Source organism: Fundulus heteroclitus, chromosome 16 (assembly GCF_011125445.2).
Source record: "Fundulus heteroclitus isolate FHET01 chromosome 16, MU-UCD_Fhet_4.1, whole genome shotgun sequence".
NCBI classification, from domain to species: Eukaryota; Metazoa; Chordata; class Actinopteri; order Cyprinodontiformes; family Fundulidae; genus Fundulus; species Fundulus heteroclitus.
Genome location: NC_046376.1, coordinates 10,647,780 through 10,669,789, shown reverse-complemented (window position 1 = coordinate 10,669,789; position 22,010 = coordinate 10,647,780). Strand labels below are relative to the sequence as shown.

The window sequence follows — 22,010 nt, the reverse complement described above, 5'->3', positions numbered from 1 at the left end:
GACAAATAAATAAATTGATATTCCTTGTTGCTTATTTTACTTTTTAATTGTAAGTCCAATGGGGGAAAAATGTAATTGTGTTGATGCGATTTGATATCATCGTTACAGATTTAAGATTTTAACATTAGGGTTTCCTTATGACAAGAACAAATGAACACTGAATTTGAAGTAAACAGCAAGCGTTACAATGTTTGGTCAGTAACCGAGTGAGAAAAGGGCTCGGTGTCCAGGTAACAAACCATCGTTTTCTCTCGCCTCTCCATATTTCTTGTAATGTTTGGCCATTCTGATAAACTGAGGAGTATTGTTGCGGAGCTGTAGTTTCCTGTATGAAATGGTGCATTAACAGTAGGTTACTCCACAGACTGACTGCTGGCCTTTGGATGACAGACAATAAAACAGTATTAGGAGGAAAGACTGGGTGGTGACTGGAGAGAAAAACGGAAACCATTTGGGAGGAGATGGATAGTGAGTCTCTTTAAAAAATGTGACCTGCCTTTCAGCACAGTGCAGAGACCTAGTTACACTCAGGGGGCATTGCGCTTCCTGCTGTGACTGAATTACCTTAAACAAGCTAATTAAACCCCAAGAGGAACAAAAAGGACACCGAACCCTGGAACCTGCAGAGAGACAGTTTTCTACATGCTGTTCAGGCGGTGGCTGAAGTTCAGCCTGCTTTTGGAGTTAAACTAAGAAAAGGTCCAATTGTGTGAAGAATTGGAACGTGCAATACGTCAAAGGAGCACTGCTCGACCTGGTTAGGGTTTCTCATTTACATGCTTCAACGGTAGCGCTGTCAGTCATTAAATTTCAAAACAGACATGCCATCTAATCTAAAATATTAAGCAAAGTGTAATGGAAAACACTTAAGGGAATGTTTATGCTTTAAGCCTCATGGAGCAGATTGATGTGCTACAGTAAATGTAGAAATCTACATAAATAAATCAGTCTCAATTATTCCCAGTTAATCACATAATTTATCAAAATCTGTCTGGAGGATAATCTTTTTTTTCTTCCAGGGAGCGTTCTGTATCACAGATTTACAGAGTAAAGGGATTCTGGATATTTTTCAAACTTAACATTCATTAGCCAATCAAATAATTCACATAATGTCTATTTGCGAATGATTTAATTAGGGAAAAACAAACAGTATAAATTAGAGACCCCAAACACTTATTTTACTTTACATATGCAGGCAATATTCCAAACGTTTTCCGAAACAGTAATTAATTGTTCAAAATATTATCTGAGATGGTTAAAAGTCTAGTTTTTGCCAAAGGTTTGCTCACCTCTCTTTTGTGTTAAAAAAAGGGTTCCATGGCCTATTTTGTCCAATACATAAGTTCTTAACCTTGCCTGCAAGCTGAATTATCATGGTATTTGTGCATTCACAAACACATGAGAATTCACAAAGCAAAAGTGGTAACACTCCACAAGCAAATCTGTTGGGCTCACTGTGGCATTAAAGAAGCAATTCTTAGTGCTACACCGCCAGGTGTAGCACTAAGAATTGCAGCAGGAAACATTGAAAAAAGAAAAAAATTAATTAAGCAACCCAGCACGAATCGGCCAATCACGTTGCATTATTATGGTTCAAGGCGGGACATACAGCTGTGATGAAAGCAAAAGGTGCAGAGTCCACAGCCGAACCGAAAATAAACATGGCAGAGCAAGAGGACACATTCGTCACTGTTGCTGTCACATCTGTTTGGTTGCTTTCAATCCCTTGGTTGGCTAAAACCAAACATCAGTAAACGGGCATTAGCTGTCTCTTCGTCCAATCAGCTTCGAAAGTTCTGCCAAATGTCCCGCTTTTCCCTGAACAAATTTGAGGGGAGCAGGCCCAGATTGATTGTGTGCAGAACAGAGAGTGCTACACATTATTAATCTGGTTTGCCAGATTACTATATTCTGAAACCTGATGGCAATTTAAAGGAAAATGTTTGGATGAGCAACAACCTAGAGTTCCAATAGAACTGAACTAGAAGATCGGGAATAAAACTGAAAAAAGAGAGCACCTACTGTGGGTAAAATGAGGTGAGTTAACTTTTTCAAACCTACTTATCTGATTCGTAGCTCTGCTACCTCGGTCTTTCACAGTTAAAGCAATTGTCAGTTTTCTGTTAACAGCAGTTCTGTTTGCTAGAGGTCACTCCTAAAAGGGCAAGTGGTACCTTTACTAGCTGTAGATTTTAGGATGTCTAGAGACTCCTCTCTTTTGTTTTGAAACCAGGTGACATCAGCAGAAAATCTTTGAGGTGTGCTAAACACAATTCAAGCATGGATGGGGGGGGGAATTTAACATATTTAACATATAACTTTGACACAAGTGAAAGCACAGGATACAAGCTGAAGCAGTTATAGCAACCTACTATCAAGATGGGGATCCGACCTCTAGTTCTGAATTAGTTTGGCTTCTTCTTGTCGCTTAAGTGGTATAGTTTCAAAAGACTTTGACAAACCAGGCAAGGCTAGTTGATTATAGATCAAAACCAGAAGGCCTACAAGGACATTGCAATGGCATAATAAAATTAAAGGTTTGACTAAAGACTGAAAATAGTCATGTTTCAGTAAATGGTTTAAAGAAAGTAGTCAAACAGAACTTTAAACAAATGGGTTTTTGACCTTGATTTATGGAAACTCAAGGTTTCAGCATTTTAGCAGTTTTCCAGAGGTTTGTTCCAGATTAGTGGCATCTGAAGTCCATTGCCACACTCAGATTTTGGGCCTGATCAGTGGTTTAGAGCTATAATAACTGAAGCTGTGTGCTGACTCTTGCATGCTCCTCTTTTGGTCAAAAACTATTACTTCAGTTTTGTTTTTATTCAACTGAAAAAAAAAGAAACATAGCACATTCATGCATTCATTTCTTCTATGCATCGACACAATGCTTGAATGGGTTCATAGTAATCTGGTGACATGATTATGCAGAGCTGTGTAGTCCATGTAGCTATGTTAACTTATGATGTTGTTTGCTACAGTCAGAGCTAGTGAAAACATGTCGATTTTCGTAAAAAAAAAAAAAAAAAGCAGGTTTAGTGACAGAGACTGAACTTTTGAGAGGAGTTATGTGGAGCTGGAGCATTCCAGAGAAGGAGTCATCGTGAGGTGCTGATAAACCAATCAGAAGAAAAGTTATATATTTCCTCCCTTGGCCAGATAACCAGCTAGTTCCCCGATGTGTATTACTTCTATGCTGATGACATTCAGCTCTATTGTTCTTTTAAACCCACTGAATATTTTAAGTTGTCCTGCTTGATACACTGTTAATGGTATTAAATAGTGGCTCTGTGACAACTACTTGCATATAAACTCTGACAAGACGGAAACACTAATCATTTCCCCGGAGAACCAAGTAACTGCAATCAAGCAATTTCTGAGTGGATTGGCCTCCTCTGTCAAACCAAGCCTCAGAAACCTTGGCATCATTATTGATTCTGCCATGTCACTAGTGTCATTCCCGCGCATTAATCAAAAACTGCTTCTTTCAGCTAAGAAATATTTCTAAGCTTCGAATTTTTGTGTCAAAAGCTGAATTAGAGAGGATTATTCATGCTTTTATTTCATCTCGTCTTGACTATTGTAACAGTCTTTTTATGTGTTTTAAAAAGAAAGATCTTGGCCGTCTGCAGTTAGTGCAGAATGCTGCTGCAAGGCTTTTAATCAACACAAGAATAAGACAGCACATTACCCCAGTTTTAATCTCTTTACATTGGCTAGTGGTACAATTTAGAGTTTATTTAAAAATTGTTGTCTTTACTTTCAGATCACTGAGTGGCCAGGCTCCAGCTTATATCACAAACCTTTTACAATCGTATTCTCGTAGTTTCAAATCATCCACCCAAAGGCTGTTAATGGTTCCACAAACTAATTTCAGGACCAGAGGGGGTCGGTCTTTTAAAGCTGTGGCCCCCAGACAGTGGAATGCATCGCCTTTATCTTTACGCTGTCTTGACTCTGACTTTAACTAGTTTTATGCTACTATGTTGCATTTATGCAGTTTTATCTTTTTTATTTGGTGTTGTTTTATGGTTTCTTTCACTGTGAAGCATTTTGTGTATTTTATCCTGTGAAAGGTGCTGTATAAATAAAGTTTATTTACTTGCGTCTGGTCATGTTGTCTTTTAGTGCCAACGAGAAAAATGCAATATATATTTTATTTTCTAAAATCTTTTTTTTTTTTTTTTAACTCAGAGAGGACATAGGAATGCAAGAAAATCCTTTTTTTATAAATAAAACACAATCCCCTGACTGGATATGCTCTCATTCAAGGTTTAAAATATGTAATAATTTTAATAAATAAAATGACCAGTACAGACTTCAGAGTTTAACAGATAAATATTGATTTAAGAAACACTAACCACAGAATTTTAGAAAAGCTTCTTAATGTCTAAAGAGACAACAATAAGATTTATTCATTTAGAGATCATTTGACAGTCAGACATCACTTCCTTTGAACACAACACACTTTTATGGAAGGCATAAAGATATTCATTCATGGAAGAGTCATTATCTCATTGGTACCATCACCAGATATTAGATACATAGTCTTGTGTTTCAAAGTGATCCATAAAACATATTTAAAACTTAACATTCAACTGCTACACCTACCATTGTCTGGTACTGTTGCATCTCATATATGCCATAGCATGCCAATTTGATTTATAAAGCACTTTAATGCCAGAGATAACAGTTTGACCAACAGAAGATAATGTGTTAGGCTCCAAAGAGCTATTAGCTTATTACTCGGCATACAGATGGGGGCAAACTGCAGAATGATGCTTCTCTCAAGTCTTAATGACTTGTGTTTAATATGCTGGGGATGAATGCATTTTTGTATTTATAATTTTTTTTTCTTCTGTTATGATATTCCAGAGTATTCAGAAAATGTCTACATGTTCAGGCTAGATGGAGTTAGTGTAAATGGTTGGACATCATGTCAAAACTTAAAAATGGCAATCCCTTACAAAGCCCTTTTTACTGACGTTGCCCATATTATAACTCCCTGTTCACCATTTTAGGATGGTAAAGTTAGTTTGCTTTTTGTACATTGGGTAAAGAGCGATTTTCCTGTTCTTAAGGAATCTGAACTTCATTTGATCATCTCCTGATCTAAAGTATTCATAAAAGCTGGACTCAAGCATTCCTCATTAGTATTTTGTGTTCTATGAAACCTCTGAAATAGAAACCAAGATCAGGTTTTGTCTTCGTAAATAAAAGGTTTCAGATGTTTTAAAAGAGTGCTCTTTTAGTTTAAAACTATTCTGTCCAGTTTTGACAACTTTAGATGTATGGATTTTAGAAGTATTCCAGATTTCTAACATGCAGAAATAGCCCTTCACTTTAACATTGATCCTGAAGCTAACTTCACCATTTTCCAACATTTGTGAGATCACGTTGCCAAGGAAAGAGAAGCTGAAAAGAGACTGAACGGTTCATCATTCTAGCAAATCTTTAGTTCCTGTTTTTTATTGTTTTTGGCACCCTGTAGCAGAAAATGAATCAGAAAAGATAATCTTCTTTATTGTTAAAGGATACTATTTTCCTTGCTTTCAAGCCAAAACACATGAATGTCAATTGCTTCAGATGATGCAACCTTGATTTATCTGTCAGGGCTCAGTACCGGAGGGCCCCGGTCCAAATTTAAACCATTTGCAATTTTAAAGACTGGGCCCAATATATTGGAGAAGAAGTTTGGAAGAAAAGTTTACAAAATGTTAGTTTTATTTGCTTTCTAGGACTATTTATTAATGGAAATTGTCCTTAAAATTACTTTTTAAAGAAAACCAGAAATGATGTATATGGTTTAATTTTGATACTATGTCTGAAATATGAAACAACCAATGTTCACAATGAGATACTCGTGGGAAATAAAAACAAAGTTTATCAAATTACACAGTTTCATTTACTTTGCACTGAGTGCAATATATCACTGAGGTTATCTCATAAGATATCTCTTCAGGGTCAGCACAAAAATTAAGTGTGTTAGCCTACCTGTGTCCCCCCAGACCGGCAGGTACTCATCCTGCTGGATGTCCAGCATGATCTCCAGGCCGTTTCCCGTCCCCCCTTTCATGGTGGTGCGCAGAGTCTTCCCCTCCTCTGCCGCGTTGAACATGTAGCACTTCCCATACCTGGTGAACACCTGCCAGGAGACAGAAAATAACTGTGAGAAATGGTTTTGAAACCTTAGTATTTTGACAAAAACTGATTAACCTTTAAAACCATCTGTATGACTGATACATAGCAAATTTTCCCCAACAATGTCTGTTGATAAATTCATTTGTGAGATATTGTAACTATTCCCCCTGCAATGCGCTCCTTGTTTATTTTTCTCAGATAGAGAATACCGGTGGCCCACTGCCTGTGTCTCTCCTTGTCCTCTCAGCCCCTCCTCATCTGATCACAGATGGCCGTTTGTTATTCACATTTAAAATGTCTTATAACAACTAGTGTGAATATAACAATAGAATAGAAATATCGTTCATCAATGGGGAAACTCAGTTGCTCCAGCAGCAAGGTGAAATAAATGGAAGCCTGCAGATACACACAGGACTAAATAAATAAATAAAAACAAAAAAGAATAAGAGACTGTACACTAAAGGAACATTTAGAATATAGTAATAAATACTGTGCAGTTATAAGTCATTAAAACAGCATTCTCAAAAAAGTTACAAAATATGTATATTTATGCAAGAAATATATAAAATAAACACAAAAAACAGACAATTGACAAGAATGAAACAACTCTTCAAAAACAGCAGGGATGTAAACACTTATTGAATATGTTGGAAGCAGAGATAGGAGGAAGCTGCTGGGAGGAAGGATCTGTGATAACGCTCCTTTGTGCATTTAGGATGCAGCAATCTGTCATGGAAGGAGCTCTCCAGTTCAACAATAGCCGAGCTGGAGAGCTCCTTCATTTATCTATAGTCCTTCTGTTTCCCACAACCTGCAGTGGGTATAGGGTGCATCATAGAATGGACCTGGCCTTCCTGATAAATTACCTTATATAGATGAACTGACATGACTTGAATTGAACTCAAAGTAGTAAACTGGTCGCTGCAAGTCTGCCTGATGTTTTTTGATCGCTTTCAGGTTAAAGGACCAACACAAGTGCATCTAAAGAGAGTTCATGGTACAGTTTACGACTGAATTAGGATCATCACCCTGCTGTTGAAGAAATAATCATGCAAATTAAGGTCACAAAGGTATTATTTGAACTACATCTCCAGGCTCACAAAAATCCTTCTATTTTCTTCAATGTTTCCTGAGCCAATAATTAATAATGCAGTGCAAGCAGTTCTCTGTAAAACTGATCTTGCATACAGCAGTAACAATACATCCTTTATATACTTCACAGCCCTAACAGATGGCATCTTTAGGAAAGAACTTTATGTGAGGATACTGAAGTAATGTCAAGATTTCAGCCAGTAACTTAAAACATAGGGACAAATGGGTCTTCCAAATGGATGATGACCCCACACATCCAGCTGAATTAGTTACACAATGTCCTAAGGACAACAAAGTCAATGTCTTGAAGTGCATCACAAAGCCCTGATCTCAGTCCTATAGAAAGTATGTGTGGAGGGCTGAAAATATGTGTGAAAATGAGTAAATATGCCATTAAACATCAAAACAACCGTTAGGATTTTCTTTCTTTCTTGTTTGGATAAATTTTGCTAGCTTACTTTCACAATGCAATTAGTTATACATCATACGATAAACACTTGAATGAAAAAGACGAAACAGAGTTTTTGGCATTAAACTTTGACGCATGCCTACAAATTATAGAGAATGCATTTGACAAAACACGACAACGGGAGATATTTCCCAGTGCATGGGTGCAGTCTGTCTGAGGGCCACTTCGTTCCCTTTCACAATATACTTGAACAGCTCTTACTCGGTAAAGTCAAACAACTAAAGAGCTGTCGGAAGGCAAACACTTAAAAGCAGAGAGCGCCCAGTCCATACTTCGGCTAGGTTTTAGAAAATATTTATCACACACCTTCCTGTGAGTGTTGGGCACGCATCATCAAACCTGTGTTGGAGTCAATATGAGTGGATGCTTGTTTTCCCGCTGAAGTATTTTTACCACCGTTTCACCACAACCAACTAAATGACTCAGAGGAATCTATGAATAATATATTGAAGTAAACCTGCAGAGGGGTGGGGAGTATAATTTTATGTGGGCAGTTAGCGGTGCGTGTTCTACACAGGCAAAAATATGAAGGAGCGGGTAGTTATGTCCCTTAACCTCATGAATAGTAATCACCAGATGAAAATAAATGACCAAATAAAAAAAAAGGAGAGAAACAGTTGAATTTTGTACATCAAGAGTAGTGGTCCCTTGCATAGGCTACAATAAAAAAAGTAATGGTGATCCTAACTCCTGTGGTCCGAAATGGGTAATATTTGTACCAAGTTACTGCTTCTGTGGTTTTCAAACAAAACCAGAACTAAATTGGTTGTCAGTGCTTCAAACATTACAGTATCTGAGAAAGAAAATATAGATTTGGAGAGATTAAAACAAAATTGTGAAATTCCCTTTCACTACCTCCAGTCCCAAACAAAATGCAGTTTGATAAATATGTACTGATCGCAATAGTAAAAGAAAATGTTTTGATAAAGATTAAGTGGCTAGAGTTGACTAAAAGCATAAATACTCGATCAAGAAAATCATATTTTGTTTATTTGTTATGAGTATTGTTGGTTTACGTTTCTATTTAGGAAGTTCATAGTTTTCCTGATTGCTTTGGATTGGTTTGAACAAATAAAATCAAGAAAGAAGAAATTCCCATTTTGCAACCTTATGGTTTGCTAATGGAATCCAAGTGCAGAACCATTAGCATTTCATAAATTATGACTGCTGTGTTTTAAGATAGTGATTTCATGCTCTTCCTCTCCTCCATGAATGGTTTTATAGACGCAACTGATCTGGCAGCGGATGCCATGCCGCCACAGAGGAACAGCGCATCTCAGGAATATGAAGTGCCACATTAGAGGTTCATTCACCTCTGCAAAACAGACGTGCTTCTGACAGATATGCCAAAGCACAGAATAAATGACACCAAGTTTTTGGAGCTTTGAGAAAAGGGTAAGAGGGTGGATAATATGTATTCACTGTGCAGCCATTACTCATCTGGGAGGATTTTTTTGTGGCTTTTTGGAAAAGAAAATGGAGAGGAAGCACAGTGTTGGCCATGTGCAGTCCTGGTCTGTGGAAGAGTAATTTATTTATTTTTTTTGCTGTAATTTTCATTCAGCAAATTACTCTGACTCTTTTTCAGTGGAGGGTTTTTAAATGATCCTTTGGATACATTTCATTAACACAGCTGTTCAAATCCTCCTGAAGCTGAAGTTTCACAATTAACACGCGCTGGAAAATTGGTCAAAGCGTGTATCATTGAAGGTAATTACCCAGCAGTCATTTTCTCCTCCGCTAAACATTTGTATGAGCATGCGAACAAAGCCCAAACCGGCTCCAAAACACCGATTCTCGACATCTCCATACCTATTTTATATGAAGGAGAATTGCTTTTCATGGAACCCAACAGACCATCTCAGATTTTTGCTGATAAGTGATGAAAGCTGACAAGCTTGGGCACGGATCGGGTCATTATCTTACGAGACCTTATCAGTTTGTCCACAGCTCAGTAACTTAGAGGTGAAGATTCTAATCAGACCTTGTGAGCAAACTTCTTTTACTTTACATTTTTCTTTTACCTGGAGAAGATGATGTCACTTCCAGAAAAGCTGATATTGCTTTCAAAAAGGTCTAGAAATATATAAAATATTCTTCCTGTATGCAAGGTTCAGTATATTCCATACCTCCCACCAAAGCAAGTTTTTTGGAGTGCTGTTACATGTTACTGGTGGCAAACCTTATATATATATATATATATATATATATATATATATATATATATATATATATATATATATATATATATATATATATATATATATATATATCTATCCCTGGAATTAGACATTTGACCCCACCATTGCTAGAAAAGACTGACAGACAACGTCTCCCAGCATTCATTGCATCTTTGATGTCTCAGACAGAGGCTATATAAGTGGATACACCGCGCTGGTTCACTCTCTGTGCTTCTGGTCCATCCAGAACTCATCGGATCGGAATAGCTCCACTGCTCCTCTCCAGCACCGACTGCACAACGAGGCGGACCTCAACAACTGATGGCCAAATGAAGCCTTCCAGCCCATTGCTTCGCCCAATGGTTGACTCAATTCTTCATTGAGTGCTCTCCATTGACATCTGCTGCTGCAGTTATACTATGATGGCCTAGTCACTTATATAAACCCCTTTAAAAAACAGAACACAGTGCATAGAATGTTGTCACAAAGCTTTTGTCCAACCCATATGCAGTAATCCAGTCTCATCATGATGATGCGCTCACCAAGGAGCTAAAAGCTCCCCTTCTGCAGACTACATCTGGTGATTGCACTTTGTTTTAAAGTAACTTTCTTTATACTGATCAGCTTTAGGAGGGAGCCAATCAATGGGTTTTACTGTTAGAAGCTATTTTGACCTTATATAGCATTCTCTGAGTTGTGGGTAGCATTTCTCTTCCTCTCTTGTCTTTCCCGCCACACAAAGGCTGCTCCCAAGTTTACGACTCTTTGTTTCAATTTGGCGCCACTTCCAAGGCAGAAGCAAATGTAGCCTCTATGGCTTTGTTGTTGTTTGCCAGCTAACCAGTCTCTGCTGTTGGCCATGTTGTGTTGCTGAGCCTTTTAGCCGTCACTCTGCTCAGACACACAGACGCATAAAGGCACGATTCCATCACTGTTGCTCTAATGTTTCCCCTTTTGTGTCAGATTTTCATCTGAAGCAACAGCTGTGATTGTTCTACATTGTCCTGTTTATTAATTACAAAGTGATTTTTCCCCAGATTACTGTGAGTTCATTATTATCCTTGCCTAACTGTCCACATTTGTTATCTTTCATAATTCATAATGATCAGTTTAGTATTTTATTCTATTATCTTTATTCTTCCAGTAGATTGGTGAATAGTGTGTCTGTAGAAAGTTGATTGGCTCATTGATCTTAACTGTAAAGTGACCTGATTTTAAATTATTAATTAGGATCAGCAATAATAATCAACTAGTCCTAATTCCATAACAGATACATTTTATTTTGTATATTATTCTTACTGTGCCCACACTTTTTTCATGCAATTCTGATGGCAGTGGCATCCCCTTTGACAAGTTGCCACTGTTCATAATCATGTTTGTATTAAAAACAACCATACACCTTTTTCAAGTGAGCTGATTGAAGTTTAAAATGATGTAAAGTTAATGAAAACATTTCGTGTTCAGATAGTGTTGAGGTAAACACAACCTGATTTGAGCAAAGTCATGACCTCAAGGTTAGTCATGAGACCACATCCTGTCTCAGTCTTCGATTTGCTGAACTATGGATTTTTTTTCTCCAGACCTGTCAATATCACAGCTGCAATAGTCTTTCTTTACCACAACTCGGGGTTAAACTCCTAGTATTAACTTAAATGCATTCCAAATCAACTTTTTTCTATAATGAAGTCTATACATGGGGATCTTATATTTCTGTCAGAGTTTGAATAGTGAGTTGTATGGTCCTATTGATTTTCAGGTTAGTGATTAGTTAGCTTAGCATTCTGTTAGTTAATTTAGCATTTATTTATCTTTCTAGTTCTCCAATATGAGATTATGCGGAGGAAGGCTCTGGTATGGGGGTGGGATACACTTTAAAGTGAAAAAGGCACTTGTGGCCATACCTGCCGTGTATTAGAAGATGAAAGGATGAGAAAACAAGAAGGAGAAACACTTTCATGTGCAAATATATGTATGCTTTTACAACACGTAGAGAACACCAAGTCTTCCACCTCCACTGACTGCAGCTAATGCTAGGCCAGTTAACATTTATACACTCTTCAGAGTTGTCTGGTTTGACTGATTCATATTTAAAATGTCAGCTCTTTTGCTGCCAATATCACAAAACATTCATCCTCTTCAAGCCAGGAGTCTGCGCGCCAGTAAAGAGCAAGCAGGGGCACTAGCAACATGGCTGCCAATTAAAATTCCTCTTGACCAACACAACATGTCTCATTAGCATTCACAGCTGCATGTGCAAATGTCTGGAGGAGCGGGTGCAAATAGCATGACCTCGCTTGTTTGCCATATTGTGCCTCCTGCAGAGGAGAAGTCAAAGATGACATGGCTATTGGTGTACATTGCTGCCATGATCAAAGGTCAGCTGTTAACACCACCCAGCCACAAATTAGATGTTAAAACATGCTCCTGGGTAAAACGAAGAACTGGAAACACTAGTTGTGCAAACGTATACAGAATATCTACTTCTATATCTTTAAATGTCTCTCTGCTCTCTCAAAAGATCTGCTGGTCATTCTGCATTTTCTCCTTTTCTCCTGCGTTCCTCTCTGTGGTTTTCAGTGCCAACTGCTTGGCTTGTAGGCCTGATGCCAGGCTACAAACAAGTTTGCAGTATATGCTGGTTAGACAGCTGTTAAGGCAGAAAAAAACATCTTTTAAATGTTGTTACATAAAGCAGGAGCAGAGCAGGGATCTTGTGAACAGCAGATGCATGTACCCTCTGATCAGGTGTAAGCAAGACTACCTAGATTCTTTCAAAAGTACCTCCATGCAGGGTCCGAGACTCTTCTTTCCTCTCACTTAGTGCTCCATTGTAGTGAAAGCTGTCATTCATTTATGTAATCGCACATTGTCTGCTTCAGTGTTTGAATTGAAAAAATCCGGCGAGGCTTGCGGATGGGTTTATCTTTGCAGCCATAGCACCAAAATCGTTTTTGAAGATACATTTAAGTCAAACTCAATTACTAACCAAGCTGCCGAAACATCTAGGACTAGTCATTATTGTTGTTTAAGCTAAACTATTTGAATGCTTGCTACATGTCATGGTGCAATTAAAAAATACTTACCCCTCTGAGATTTCTTCTGTTTTAGCTTTTTTGGTACACTTAAATGTTTTAATCGAATTAATTGTATATCAAACAATACTGCATCATAAATACATGAAAGCAGTTCTGAGTAGAAATACGCTATCCCAACCATCTTAGCCCAATGTTATACTACTTCTACACCTAATGGTGTTGGGCTACCTCTAGAGGCAAAATTGCTATTAAACATTTGCTAAAACAAGTCCTTTACATCAGTATAAACCATTTTGTTAAATATTTATTTGTAAAACTGTTTTATTTCAGCCACACTAGATAGTTTTGAGCCTGAAAGTCCTGTTAAGATCACGCCACAGCATCTTGGTCAGAATTTATCTTGGATTATGACCAGGGCCCTCCTAAAAACCATCCTTTGAGTAGTTTTGTAGAAAATCAGAGGTGAATTTGCTGCAGAGCTTAAGATCATTGTCCTGCTGCATTACCCACGTTTGCCTGAGTTTTCTGTCACAAACTGATGACATTCTCCTTCAGGACTCTTTGGTAGGGAACAGAAGTCATGGTTCCATCAATTATAGTGAGTCTTCCAGGTCCTAACGCAGCACAACAAAACAAGACCATTACTCTAACACCATCACACATCAGTTTGATGTTTTTTTTTTATTATAAATAATAATACTGTGTTCTACCAGATGAAGAACGCACACCTTTCAAGATTTTGGTTGGAAGGTGGTTCGTTCAAATCGTCAAAACACAATTGGAGTAATATTGGTAAGCCAGTCACTTCTTTAAAGGTTCACCACTGCTCCGTTTCCTCCATTTGTGGATAACGGCTCCAACTGGCTTAGAAGCCTTGTAAATTGCTTTTTAAGCTGTTCGAGACTGAAAGATGTCAATGACTTTGCTTTATTCTGTGCTTGAATGTCTTTATATCAGGGCATGATGTGCTGCTTCTTGAAATCTTGTAGCCTAAATGTTGAAAGGGAGGTTTTGTCCACACAGTAAACAGGACGTGGTCACGCTGGAGAGAAAAGAATTAGTAGTTAACAAGAAGAGAGAGAGAGGGGGGGGGGACTTTTCACACAGGGCCAGACGAGTTTGTATAGCTTTTTTTTCCATTAGTAAATGAAAAACTCGTTTTAAAACTCCTTTTTGTATTTACCAATTTTTTTTATTTTTCTAACATCTGAAACTGTTTTGATGTTGTAGGTATGCGTTATCTGAAGTTCAAACTTTGCCTCAAGTACAACAAGAAATTTAGTTGTTCTAACAAGAGGGGAAAAAAGAGATTTGTTAAAATACGGTCCTTAGAAATATGTTAGTTTTTGAATAAGTAAAAGGGCCACTTTTTAAGAGAAAATCAATAAACAAAGAGACAATATAGGAACACTTTCCATTACACGACTTACAGAGGCTTCCACTTCAGCTGTTACTTCCTAACACTCTCACACAGACATTCGAGCACCACCTCAAAACTACAGAAAAAAAAAAAACCTGGAGCCACTCCATTTTTTTTTTGCAAGAACAGGCATTTGTCCCCAGGTAGAAAGAAAAAACATCAAGTAAGACAACCTATTTTATTTGTTTTTCAGGCAGGGATGATATAAAGCGGGAAGCAGTGAATAGTACATTTAAATATTGAGCAAAAGTAATCGGCCAGTAAGTTTTAACAGCTCTCATAAGCTGTTTTGTGCAATCTGGCCTTATTGTTCAACAAATCAATACCCATTATGTGAGAGCTCAGATCCTATTTTATAACAAAGGCAAACAGAAAGGAAGCTTGACGCCTGGAACACGGAGGGAAGAAGAAAGGAGATGAAGTTTATGAAAAAAAAATCTTTGAGGTGCAAGGAGAGCATTTTTCTCCGCCGTGTGGCAGCAGTAAAAGTAGTTGTACTGTTGAGGGGATAAATAATTCAGACGGCTTCTATGTTAGTGCCAGGGTTGGCCCTGAACACGAAAAAGGAGGGGATTTCACACATACACACACACACACACACACACACACCTGCCTCACTAATCATTATGGTTTTATACATGCCACTCCACTACCTGTAAGCCTGCCTCACATCCCGTGCAACTTAAACACCCCTGCGTCCGCATTTGTCACATTAAACAAATTCTGTCATTTATGAGACATGTTGGGAGTTTTATGGAACATATTTATCATTGCAGCCTAATGTAATTTAACCCCGGTGCTCCATAATATTTCATTTCACAAGACAGCACCTAAGTGAATCAGGGCAGCGATAGGACACAAAGGATTGCAGTCAGTGCTCCCTGCAATTTATTTATGGTTTAGGAGAGAGGGGACAAGGGTGTGAACAATGAGAGTACAAAGAGAGCAAGAGAGATAAACAGAGAGAAAGTAGGAAACTAATCAGGACTCAAAGGACAAACACCATGGTGAATTTAAAGTAAACTGCAGAGGCCGGTGGATGAACCCAATCCCACCGGCACGTCTCGCATTTTGTAGCTTTGCAACACATAATTGTAGTCTCTCTGATATCCAAAGAGATATCTGTCTGTTGAAACATAAAAAGAACAAAAATGTAACTTTAAAAAAATCATGGTATACAGCTAAAAAGTGCTCAGTTTGCTTTAATTATTTTATTGATACTTTGTCGCAACACAACACTCACATTGTTAAGGGAAGTAACATCAAAATCGAAATGTTAAAGTAGTTATGTCACACGAGTATCATATGTTCACTGGTCATGATCAATAAATTAGATTACTGTTGAAAAAGTAGTTTAAGTTAATACATGTAAAAACTTAATCTATGCTATAAATATGTTAATTGCAAACATATTCACACATACATTTGTTAAACCAGTGTGTGTGTGTGCGTGTGTGTGGGGGGGGGGGGGGGGGGTTTCGGGATCAAGTCGGGTTGTGAAACAAACGGATAAAAATACCCTCACCTTTAAGGCCCACTACAGCACTTCCTGATGAAAACACAAAGTCTATGAGTTCCTCTGTCTTTGTACAATACATGCTAAGAATTCCTACAAAAGAAGGAAGAGCCAATTATGTTTCTTAATTAAAAAAAAAATATGGAAACAGCAAACAGGCTTCAATCAGAGGCAACCGGACTTTAGTTCAGTTCTTTCTGAAAACTTTTCGACACCTATCCAGGGTGTCTTGGTCAGTTCTGCTGGCTCGCACTTGAGCAGCTTGAGCGCTGCTGTTTTTAAGGACATGGAGGCCCATCTTCCTAGATGCATTCTAAGTCAAACGCAAATCAATAACCCACCTACCACTGTCCTGGGTTGTTAGAAGCTATTGCTTGGTGTGAGTGGAGTACTTGGTCACATGAATCATGATGAGAAGCTGATGTAATCTCTCTGGAATGTGTTAGAGGACCGAGATGTGAACACTGGGGAGTTGGAAGCTCAGTCCTCCCCCTCTGTTTAGTGATGGCATTCCTCTTTTGACCAAGATGGCTTCTTTCACCTCTCTTTCAAACCGTCTGTTCTCCCTGTCCAAAATCTGGACATTATTGTTGTCAAAAGAGTGTCCTTTGTTCTTGAAGTAGACTGCTGAATCTTTCCCCGAGCTGCTGGCCCTCCTGTGCTGTTGTTTAGTTTCCCCAATGTAGGAGTCTGAGCCGTCCTCGCTGCATTGGACCGCAGACACAACGTAGCTCAGCTGTGGTTTGGGTGTTCTGTCTTTGGCATGAACCAGTTTTTGTCTGAGAGTGTTATTAGGTTTGAGATTTACTGGTATGTTGAGTTTGGAGAACATTCTCCACACATATGAAATGACTATGTTCTTGCGTCTCTCTGGTCTCTCCTCTGTGTTCAAAGCTGTATTGTTTTTTCTGCCAGCTTTGTTGGCTGATTTGACAAAGGCTCATTTTGGGTAACCACAAGCTTGAAGTGAATTCCTGACATGCATGCGTTCTTTTTGTTTCTTCTCTGTGGCAGAGCGAATGTTGTCAGCCCAGTAACTCAGAGTTCTGATCAGAGTGTGTGAGAGTTTGTACTCAAGTGTATGATGTGAATCAAAATGCAGATATTGGTCTCTGTGTGTGTGGGCATCTGGTAAACCTCAGTTTTGAGACACCCATCTTCTTCAATGTGTACTGCACAATCCAGAGAGGGCGACATGTTGTTCTTGGCATCCTCACTGGTAAACCTTATGTTGCTGTCCGCTGAGTTTATGTAGTTGGTGAATGCCTCAACGTCTTTGGTTTGGATTTTGACCGTAGTGTCATCTACGTATCTAAACCAGCGAGTTGGTGGTGTTCCCTTGAAAGCACTGAGTGCCCTGCTCTGTACCTCCTCCAAGTACAAATTGGCCACAATTGGTGATACTGTGGAGCCTCCATGTCCTTAAAAACAGTAGTGCACTGATTGCTCAAGTGAGAGCCACCAGAATTAACAAAGACTCCTGGATAGGTGTCGAAACGTTTTCAGAAAGAACTGAACGAAAGTCTGGTTGCCTCCGATTTAAGCCTGTTTGCTTTTGCAATGACCCCGATAACTGAGAATTTGCACAGGCATAAATATGGAAGGCAAAATATTCCGTTTTTCTTACAGTAAATTTTAGATGCTGTTTAAAGACAAAAAAATAAATAAAGTTATATGTCGTTCTCTAAATTTACCAAAAATCTTTGATAGAGCAAATATTTATAAACTGGTTAACTTTCTTCCTTAGCATCAAGAAGAATTAGTGGCTCCAGACAAGATTTTATTAGTAAGGTGACAGGAAACATGGCTCTACAGATTTTAAAAGGCATTTTTTGCAAAATCCACTTTTTATGGCCCTTAAATACACTTTGGTGTGCACTTGGAGTCTCTAGGAATGCAGAAAAGTTTAATGTATTGTGTCCAGGAGCTGTGTAGATATCTTTACTTTTGGTCAAGCCGTTTAGTTTCTATTCAGTTCTATTACATTCTTTCAACAGTTATGTCGGGGCATTTTCTGTGGAGCTGTTGAGCAAGGTCATGGACTTCCATCTTACCAGTCTCGTGAATTTACATTTTAGAAAAGGCCTTCACATTACTGTTCAAGCTGTTACTTCCAAGCTAATAGCTATTGCCTCAAGTCAAAGCTCTCAGAGATGTTTCTTTTTAGCTGATTGGACAAAACCATCCCCTCCCTCCCCAACCCCTCCCTGGGCTGCCACCTTACCGTGGTGGAGGGGTTTGAGTGTCCCAGTGATCCTAGGAGCTATGCTGTCAGGGGCTTTAAGCCCCTAGCAGGGTCACCCAAGGCAGACAGGTCCTAGGTGAGGGACCAGACAAAGCGCAGCCCAAAACTCCCCTTATGATGAGTACAATTGTTGGACCTCGTGTTCCCTCGCCCGGACGCGGGTCACCGGGGCCCCACTCTGGAGCCAGGCCTGGAGGTGGGGCACGTTGGCGAGCGTCTGGTGGCCGGGCTTTTGCCCATGGAGCCCGGCCGGGCTCAGCCCGAAGAGGCGACATGGGTCCCCCTTCCGATGGGCTCACCACCTGTCGGAGGGGCCAAAGGGGTCGGGTGCAATGTGTAACGGGTAGCAGTGGAGGGCGGGGACCTTGGCGTTCCGATCCTCGGCTGCAGAAGCTGGCTCTTGGGACGTGGAATGTCACCTCTCTGGTGGGGAAGGAGCCGGAGCTTGTGCGCGAGGTTGAGAGGTTCCGACTAGAGATAGTCGGACTCACCTCGACGCACCGCTCTGGCTCCGGAACCAGTCTCCTTGAGAGGGGCTGGACATTCTTCCACTCTGGAGTTGCCCATGGTGAGAGGCGCCGAGCTGGGGTTGGCATACTTGTTGCCCCCCATCTCGGTGCCTGCACGTTGGGGTTTTCCCCGGTGAACGAGAGGGTGGCCTCCCTCCGCATCCGTGTGGGGGGACGGGTTCTGACTGTTGTTTGCGCTTATGCGCCAAACAGCAGTTCAGATTACCCACCCTTTTTGGAGTCCTTGGAAGGGGTACTGGAGAGTGCCCCTCCTGGGGACTCCCTCGTTTTGCTGGGGGACTTCAACGCTCACGTGGGCAATGACAGTGGGACCTGGAGGGGCGTGGTTGGGAGGAATGGCCCACCTGATCTGAACCCGAGTGGTGTTTTGTTGTTGGACTTCTGTGCTCGTCATGGATTGTCCATCACAAACACCATGTTCAAGCATAAGGGTGTCCATATGTGCTCTTGGCACCAGGACACCCTAGGTCGCAGTTCAATGATCGACTTTGTTGTCATTTCATCTGACCTGCGGCCGCATGTTTTGGACACTCGGGTGAAGAGAGGGGCGGAGCTCTCCACCGACCACTACCTGGTGGTGAGTTGGCTCCGATGGCGGGGGAGGAAGCCGGTCCGACCGGGCAGGCCCAAACGTACTGTGAGGGTTTGCTGGGAACGTCTGGCGGAGTCCCCTGTGAGGCGGAGCTTTAACTCCCACCTCTGGGAGAACTTTAAACACGTCCCGAGGGAGGCGGGGGACATTGAGTCTGAATGGACCATGTTCCACGCCTCTATTGCTGAGGCGGCTAGTCGGAGCTGTGGCCGCAAGGTTGTCGGTGCATGTCGTGGCGGCAACCCTCGAACCCGCTGGTGGACACCAGCGGTGAGGGAAGCCGTCAAGCTGAAGAAGGAGTCCTACCGGGCTTTTTTGGCCTGTGGGACTCCGGAAGCAGCTGATGTGTACCGGCAGTCGAAGCGGCAGGCGGCTCGGCTGGTCGCCGAGGCAAAAACTCGGGCGTAGGAAGAGTTCGGAGAGGCCATGGAGAAAGACTTCCGTACGGCTTCGAAGCGATTCTGGTCCACCATCCGGCGTCTCAGGAGGGGGAAGCAGTGCAGTACCAACACTGTTTACAGTGGGGGTGGTGTGCTGCTGACCTCGACTCGGGACGTTGTGCGTCGGTGGGCGGAATACTTCGAAGACCTCCTTAATCCCACCAACACGTCTTCCATTGAGGAAGCAGAGCCTGAGGACTCTGGGTCGGGTTCTCCCATCTCTGGTGCTGAGGTTGCCGAGGTTGTTAAAAAACTCCTCGGTGGCAAGGCTCCGGGGGTGGATGAGATTCGCCCTGAGTACCTTAAGGCTCTGGATGTTGTGGGGCTGTGTTGGTTAACGCGGCTCTGCAACATTGCGTGGACATCGGGGGCAGTTCCCCTGGATTGGCAGACTGGGGTGGTGGTCCCCCTATTTAAAAAGGGGGACCGGAGGGTGTGTTCCAACTACAGAGGAATCACACTCTTAAGCCTCCCTGGTAAGGTCTATTCAGGGGTTCTGGAAAGGAGGGTCCGTCGGATAGTCGAATCTCGGATTCAGGAAGAGCAGTGTGGTTTTCGTCCTGGCCGTGGAACACTGGACCAGCTCTACACCCTCAGCAGGATTCTTGAGGGGGCATGGGAGTTTGCCCAACCAGTCTACATGTGCTTTGTGGATCTGGAGAAGGCATTCGACCGTGTCCCCCGGGGGATCCTGTGGGGGGTACTCCGGGAGTATGGAGTACCGGACCCTTTAATAAGGGCTGTCAGGTCTCTGTACGACCGGTGTCAGAGTCTGGTCCGCATTGCCGGCAGTAAGTCGGACTCGTTTCCGGTGAGAGTTGGACTCCGCCAAGGCTGCCCTTTGTCACCGATTCTGTTCATAACTTTTATGGACAGAATTTCTAGGCGCAGCCAAGGTGTTGAGGGGATCCGCTTTGGTGGCCTTAGGATTGCGTCTCTGCTATTCGCGGATGACGTGGTCCTATTGGCTTCATCAGGGCGTTATCTACAGCTCTCACTGGAGCGGTTCGCAGCCGAGTGCGAAGCGGCCGGGATGAAGATCAGTGCCTCCAAATCCGAGACCATGGTCTTGAACCGGAAAAGGGTAGAGTGCCTTCTCCGGGTTGGGGAGGATGTCCTGCCCCTAGTGGAGGAGTTCAAGTATCTTGGGGTCTTGTTCACGAATGAGGGGAAGATGGAGCGGGAGATCGACAGGCGGATTGGTGCAGCGTCTGCTGTGAAGCGGGCGCTGTACCGATCCGTTGTGGTGAAGAGAGAGCTGAGCCAAAAGGCGAAGCTCTCGATTTACCGGTCGATCTACGTTCCTACCCTCATCTATGGTCACGAGCTTTGGGTCGTGACCGAAAGAACGAGATCCCGGATACAAGCGGCTGAAATGAGTTTTCTCCGTAGTGTGTCTGGGCTCTCCCTTAGAGATAGGGTGAGGAGCTCAGTCATCCGGGGAGGACTCAGAGTAGAGCCGCTGCTCCTCCACGTCGAGAGGAGCCAGTTGAGGTGGCTCGGGCATCTGGTCAGGATGCCTCCTGGACGCCTCCCTGGAGAGGTGTTCCGGGCACGTCCCACCGGGAGGAGACCCAGGGGAAGACCCAGGACACGCTGGAGGGACTATGTCTCCCGGCTGGCCTGGGAACGCCTTGGGATTCCTCCTGAGGAGCTGGCCCAAGTGGCTGGGGAGAGGGACGTCTGGGCCTCCCTACTGAAGCTGCTACCCCCGCGACCCGACCCCGGATAAGCGGAAGAAGACGGACGGACGGACGGACGGACAAAACCATTTTCCAGCTTAAAATCGGTATACATGTGTTAAACAAAGGATACAAATCACCAAATATCCATTTAAAGCCAACGTCTTTGGGCAAAGTATAATTCTCCAAAGCATCAGTTTAAAAACTAGGCATTTGCCTTTTTATACATCTTGCCTCAGAATCAAATTAGCTTTCAAGGACCAACTTCCATCATTTCTTGTCAAGCCCATCATGAAGTTACCGGCAGAGGAGTGTTAACAAGAGAGCAGCAGAGGACGCAGGGACAGACAAGGTCTGAGGAGAGTGCTGCAGTGTAATCCATCATCATATATAGATGCACATGGCTTACCAATATGCAAAGGCCATCCCATCAGCTCCAACAGAGCCTTAAAGAAATAGGTTAGTATCTAAGAAAATATGGCTATGTACCTACTCTTCCACAAAATGACACGAGAAGATGGATATAAATCAGTGGCTTATGCAGTCATGGTGTTATTGTGTAGTTTAAGAAAGCATGAGGGAAAAAAAAGATTGACAGATTGACAAATTGCATCTCTGGCTTATAAAAATGTAAAAAATGGGAACCTCCACCTGTAAAGCTTGATGGC

The 22,010-nt window shown here is 41.6% G+C and overlaps 1 protein-coding gene across 3 annotated transcripts in view; it reads right to left on the bottom strand.

The window, feature by feature from the left end:
- The window catches only part of asic2 (acid-sensing (proton-gated) ion channel 2), a 516,811-nt gene that overhangs the window by 44,323 nt on the left and 450,478 nt on the right, over window positions 1-22,010 (bottom strand). For all 3 annotated transcript variants that reach the window (XM_036147764.1, XM_036147763.1, XM_012851411.3), the window contains one exon: window positions 5,995-6,145. In XM_036147764.1, the coding sequence (XP_036003657.1) occupies window positions 5,995-6,145 (151 nt within the window). The remainder of the gene's footprint in view (window positions 1-5,994; window positions 6,146-22,010) is intronic.